Genomic DNA, 6270 nt, shown 5'->3' with positions numbered 1-6270 from the left:
TCACTTCCAACAAAACATACGGAAACTTCTGTATCCATTTTTGAGAGAACTAACTTTATTCCTGGCTCAATCTTATTTCTCTTGCCCTTGCTTTTCTTCCTCTGATCACCTAATTTATATTTATTGTATACATTTTAAGTTTCTGTATTACCTTTGTGAAATGAGTTGGGAAGTGTTTAAAGAACAATATCAACATATAACAAATAAATAAAAGTGAAACTAAAATGCACAGACAACATGACAGGAAGAAGAAATGACTGAAAAAGTAATATACAAAAGAGGAAAGAAAACTATATTTTAAAAAACCACCAGATACATGAACTCAAAAAGCTTATTGAATATAGTGGGGCTACTTGGTTTAAGGACAAGCATGTTGTCAGACATCTCAGGATCCTCTGAGAGAATCTTTATGTCACATCCCAAAATACTTATTTGTTTTTTTTCATAGTAATGACTGAGTCATCAAGAGGGGGATAGATTAAATACTGTGCATTGTGTTTAAGAAGATGGAAAAATATATATATTTCACTTTTAAAATAAATTTTGTTTGTAAAAGGATAAGCTTTTATGAATGATCATCATTAAATTATGTCAGAAAAGTTTTCTATGATAGAGGAATTTTTTAGTTTGTCGATCTCCAGAGTCTTGTAGATAGTATATGTATCAGAATAGAGAGAGCAGCTTCGAGAGGGGAAAAATCTGACCTTGTGACTGTAGCAGTCTAAACAATGCTATTCCTCTGAAAATGTCTGAACAAAAGAAAGAGAAAACAAACCATCTCTATAGTTATCTGCCTTAAGAAAGCATGTCAACATTCCACTTATAACATGTTAAGTTTATTTGAACTGAAAAGAAAGTTATGCCTCAGAGATGATTATAGAGTTGGCATCAGGTTATATAATGAAACACATACATACGTACATACATACATATGTATGTGTGTGTGTGTGTGTATGTAGTATGTATCTCACATCTTTATCCATTCATCCATTGATGGACACTTAGGTTTATTTCCATATCTCGGCTATTGTGAATAATGCTGTAGTGAAGATGGAAATTCAGATAACTCTTCAATATCCTGTTTTCTTTTCTTTTGAATATATATCCAGAAGTGGAATTGCTGGATCATATAGTAGTTACATTTTTAATATCTTGAGGTATGTCCGTACTAGTTTCCATAGTGGCTGCATTTACATTCCCACCAAAAATGCACAAGGGTTCCCTTTTCTCCACACCCATGCCAACACTTATCTCTTGTCTTTTTGATAATAGACATTATAACAAGTATGAAGTGATAGCTCATTGTGGTTTTGATTTGCATTTCCCTGATTAGTGATGTTGAACATCTTTTCATGTACCTGTTGGCCATCTATATATCTTCTTTAGAAAAATTTCAATTCCTCTGCCCATTTTTAATTGGATTATTTGGGATTTTTGCTATTGAGTTGCGTGAGTTCTTTAAATATTTTAGATATTAATTTCTTACCAGATAATAGTGTTTGCAAATATTTTTTCCCATTCCATAGGTTGCCTTTTCACTTTGTTAACGGTTTCCTTTGCTGTGCAGAAGCTTTTTAGTTTGCTGTAGTCCCACATGTTTATTCACAATTGTTTTAACCTTCAGGAAATAACCTATTACAGTGGGGTTTCACCCCTAGAAAACAAGACACAATGTACCCTGTCCTTACTGGGTTGTGCTCTGTATTTTGAATCAGGAGGACATGAGCTGCGAGGAGAAGCTGTACTTCGGCTTGAATGAGTACAGTAAGTCTCTACAGTGGGGGATCACAAGCCCACTTCTGAGATGTGATGAAACTTTTGAAAAAATGGTGAACACACTCTTGGAGAGGTAAATAAAAACCTTCGACCTTTTCTTTAGCTGTACTTGCATATCTAAAATAGCCAAAAGTCTTTTGTGTCAGTGTCACGGGGAGTTTGCTGGAGCCTGGGCTGTGCAGTTGAAATGTGAAGGCAGAATAAAAATAGCCTTTCCTAAGATGACCTTTTACTCATACGGGTTTTCTATGATCATCTAACACCAACAAAGGAAACTAGTGACTAAAAGTAGGACTTAGAACCACCTTCCATGCCCTGAATCATCTCCCAAGTATGCTTCATTGCTACCACCTGGAGATTACACAGGCAGGGATTTGCCTTTTAAAGACCATTTTTCTGAAGTCTGGCCTCCCCTCCCGTTCACCCCTATTTTTATATTTTCCCCTTTTTGCCCCTCTGTCCACAAACAAGTACCCTTAGATGGCCTGGTAAAAACTAAGCTTTACTATGACAGATTTGGGGCGTAGACTGGTGAAAATTAAGGAACAATCAAATCATTTAAGTGAGTTCAGTTCCTAGTGCCCTTTCTCCAGTCGCTTGGTCTTAGCAGTTAAGAATCATGACTCTCCTCTCTCCTCTGCCTTCTTTTTATCCCCCAGTTCCAGGTCAAACTCTGGAAGAGGAAAGGGTTTTCCTATTTTTAACTCTCTGATGTTGAAATCATGGACTCTAAGAGTAAGCAGAAGCATTAAAATTTGCCTAACTTAATAGAGGTCCCTGCCTCAATATTGTCTGATCATCCAGTGATGTGGATATGTGGGCTCTATTTGATGAGGTACATTCTAAGTCTTAGTAGTTCTAGTTCTTAAAACTGGTTCCAATTAATCACAAGCCATCATGTAACAACCTTTAATTTTACTAAGAAAAAAAGAAATAAAAATGAGAACAGGTGAATGCATCCTATCTGGCAAGTTATAATAGTACATCAGGAAAAGGAGCAGGCTTGGAGTAGAATTTTATATTTTCCAGCTAATGGATTTGAGAAGATTTAACTAACACTGTGACATCAATCCTTTCACAGCACCCGTGATCCAAGATTACAAAAACCAGCCCATGAGTCTCCCCTTTAAGTATTTCCTACCCACCCATTCTATTTGCCAGTTTAGAATGTATCTTCCAGTAACATCACTCAGCTTCACAACTGGTATTTTAACAGATGATCCCATCAACTTCTATTACAATTTTGGTAATACAAAACTACAATTACAGTTTAATGCAAACAACAGATTGGGAAGACTATTCACTTTCAGAGTGTAAAATCTAAATGCTTATTTATCGAAGTTACCATTTGTTGTAACTTTGGCTTTTCTACATGGCCTAGCAAAAACGTTAAGCTTTAAACATGGATCATCTGTGCTTATTTCCTCCAACTCAGTCACCCTAGGCTAATGATAGCTATGATATATATATTTTTTGAATGTTTGAAGGGAGTGGCCCAGGACTAATTAAACTGAAAGATTCCTTCGCTTCCCCCAATCTACTAAATCCTTGCAATATAAGAAGAGTTTGTCAGAGACCTGAATGAAATCTAGACCCAGCTCTGTCTCTGACCAGTTGGATGATCTTGGGCAAGTAAGTGAATTTCTCTCAGCCTCTTAACTCATTCTCCTTCTCTGAGAAGGTGGAGTGGTCAGAACCCAGGGCGTCTCTGATCCTTTCCAACTCTACAGTATTTCAAAAGCACACCATTCATTTGACGACCCTAGTTGGTATTTGACCCAGGGCTTTTCTGTGCAAGGCCAGTGAACCACTCGTTTTACTTTAAATAGAATTATAAAGTGGAGCAAAGGTGAAATTCCTAATTGGCCTACCAAACTGCTAGGTGGCTGCATATGTGCTACCAGCTGGCAACCAGAAAAAAAGCTCCAAGACTCATCCTTGTTTTGCGAGCACGTACTTTCTTGACCAGCACCTCTTCATGCCTGCAAGGGGATCCTCTTTGCCCGTTTATACTCATTTTATCAACAGGCCTGCCTTTCTGAGGAATAACACATAAATGAGAGATTTATTTTTTGCCTGTCCTGTAATTGTGGAAATTAACAATTTGAACAAAGTGATCTTCTTACCTGGTGGTCCAGGCAGGGGGCGGGGGTAGTGACGTACAAACAGGCGTTTGAATGAAGCCAGGACATCCCAGCTCCTTGCCAGGCTCTCTTTACTGAGCTGGACTCTGGTGATGGGAGGCCACACCACTGGAGGGTGCTATTTCTCCAGTCAGCTCCAAGTTTTCTGCGGTACCAAGGCACATTTTATGGAAAGATAGAGTTACTGCTGTGGGGTTAATTTCAAATTAGTAATAATAATTACTTTTTATGTCTGATACTCTACAGATATGATATTAAAATCTCAGTTTCCTTTACTGTAATCTTAAGTAACAGAAAAATAAGCAGACAACACCACCAACACCACCATTCTAACCCAATGCCACCAGCAATAAGTTAGAATCCAGGGGTGATTCATTATGATAATTAACCTGACTAGACCCGTGCTTCTCAAAGCTTACTGTGCATACAGATCACCTGGGGATCTGGTCTTCCACGTTTTCCAACTGCAGGCGCAAAAATGAGATGTCCCAAATTGATCCCATGTTTACTGATCTTGTTTGGGATGCATCCAGCCCATGAGGATTCTGACTGATTCGGTACATCTGTGGTGAGAGATTTGGCATCTTTGACAAAGGTGCGGCTGTTGGATGATGCTGCTGGTCCACAGACCACAATCAGAGAAGCTGGAGTCACTAGACCAACCATCCCTAAGCTTCTTTAACTTGCTTGCCTGTCCTAACAGGTTCTCACTCAAAGGTGTTGTAGCTCAACTTTTCCTTCTAGTGATATGGGCTCCAAGGTCATTCCAGAGCTCAAGCCCACCGCTGATCACTAATCTCTTCCCACAGTGCTTGGTCTGTGTTCTTCCCACGCAGACCTTACTGTCCCAGCTGTTCCCGCAGCCCACCTGCCAGCTCCCTGTGTTCTGTTGAAGGTACCCCAGGCTGCACAGCATGGTCGTCCGCTGCTACCTCCTCATCCAGCAGTACTCAGAGGCTCTGATGGCTCTCACCACCATGGCATCCCTCCGAGACCACAGCACACCAGAAACACTCAGCATCATGGATGACCTCATCAGCTCCCCAGGAAAAACCAAAAGTGGAAGGGGACACATGCTCGTTATCAGGGTGCCCTCTGTGCAGCTGGCGATGTTAGCCAAGGAGCGGCTACAAGAGGTGCGCGACAAACTGGGGCTGCAGTACCGCTTTGAGATCATCCTTGGGACTCCTGCCTCCGAAGTCAGCGTTGCAACTCACTTTGTGGCGCGATTAAAGGTTAGCAGTGGACAGACGTTTCTCCTTCAAAATACCATTTCTGTTTTCTAGGAATTCCATATAGGCGGCTCAGAGGCCTGAGTTTAATAGGGTTTTGCACATGTATCAGTCTGATCTTCATGACAACGTTAAGGCTAAACTAAGGAACATGTTCATTTTCCTAATTGGAACCAGTTTACGAAGAGTCTGTCAAGCTTCCCTTTTTAGCATGTGCATGCAGTTGGTCTTCCACACTCTCCAACCGCAGGTGCAAAAATTAGATGTCCCAGTTTGATCCCGTGTTTATTGATCTTGTTCAAGATGCATCTAGCCATGGTCATCTGTTTTCTGAGAAAAAAAAAAAGGTAAGTTTTTCTCTCAGACCTCTGTGGGATCTTTAAGCACCGTCAATTCACTAATTCTTTTCTGTCCATCCAGCCTGGCAGCTCATGTCTAGAGTCGGTAAAGTATTTTGGTTTATCTTCAGTACTCATGTAGAACTCTCCCCTGCCCTCTTGCATGTGGATTCTTCGACAGTTTGTTGTTTCTCTGAACTTGCTTTGACCCTCAGCCCCACAGCTTGGGCTGGACTGAGGCTTTCGAAGCATCCTGCACAGGGACTTAGTGCATGAGCAAGCCCGCTGCCCCTCTGCATGGCCAGGAGCTGACTGTTTTTCCTAAACTCCTCCTGTTAGGCATGCAGAGAAGAGGAGAATTCATAAATCAACTAACCTAACTCTCTACTTTATGCCCTGCTCAGGTTTTTCTTGATACTTTTACAATTCAGTGTGTCCTAGCCATTAAAAAGCATTTAATAAAATACTTGCATTCGTATAAGTACAGCACAGAGCTAGGTGCTGTATGTCTGAGTTAGACCAACATGGTATCTATACCCTACACACTAAATACTAAAAACTAAATCATGTTAAGAAAAATCTAGTTTGGCACAAATTTTATGAAAAGAATCACATAGTCTTGGGGGATGTGCATTTTCACCCTGGGCTGCAGTTTCTCATCTGCAAAATGAGAGAGTTGGACTGTTTGATCTCTAAGGGATCTAATTTTGGGATTATTATTTAGTGTTCATAAAGCATTTTGCAAATGTAAACCTTTTTATTCTTTTAGCCAAACTAAGC

At 40.1% G+C, this 6270-nt stretch overlaps 2 protein-coding genes across 10 annotated transcripts in view; one reads left to right on the top strand and one right to left on the bottom strand.

Annotated features, from left to right (window-relative positions):
- The window catches only part of GREB1L (growth regulation by estrogen in breast cancer 1 like), a 225124-nt gene that overhangs the window by 195777 nt on the left and 23077 nt on the right, over positions 1-6270 (top strand). For all 9 annotated transcript variants that reach the window (XM_023530829.1, XM_023530825.1, XM_023530828.1 and 6 more), the window contains 2 exons: positions 1716-1849; positions 4816-5155. In XM_023530829.1, the coding sequence (XP_023386597.1) occupies positions 1716-1849; positions 4816-5155 (474 nt within the window). The remainder of the gene's footprint in view (positions 1-1715; positions 1850-4815; positions 5156-6270) is intronic.
- ESCO1 (establishment of sister chromatid cohesion N-acetyltransferase 1) overlaps positions 5457-6270 on the bottom strand; it is an 82138-nt gene continuing 81324 nt past the window's right edge. The window contains exon 13 of the mRNA XM_023530832.1: positions 5457-5482. Within this exon, the coding sequence (XP_023386600.1) occupies positions 5472-5482 (11 nt within the window). The 3' untranslated portion in view covers positions 5457-5471. The remainder of the gene's footprint in view (positions 5483-6270) is intronic.

Source organism: Pteropus vampyrus, unplaced genomic scaffold (assembly GCF_000151845.1).
Source record: "Pteropus vampyrus isolate Shadow unplaced genomic scaffold, Pvam_2.0 Scaffold55, whole genome shotgun sequence".
NCBI lineage: Eukaryota > Metazoa > Chordata > Mammalia > Chiroptera > Pteropodidae > Pteropus > Pteropus vampyrus.
The sequence above is the reverse complement of the archived record's forward strand: the minus strand, read 5'-3'. Positions and strand labels throughout refer to the sequence as shown.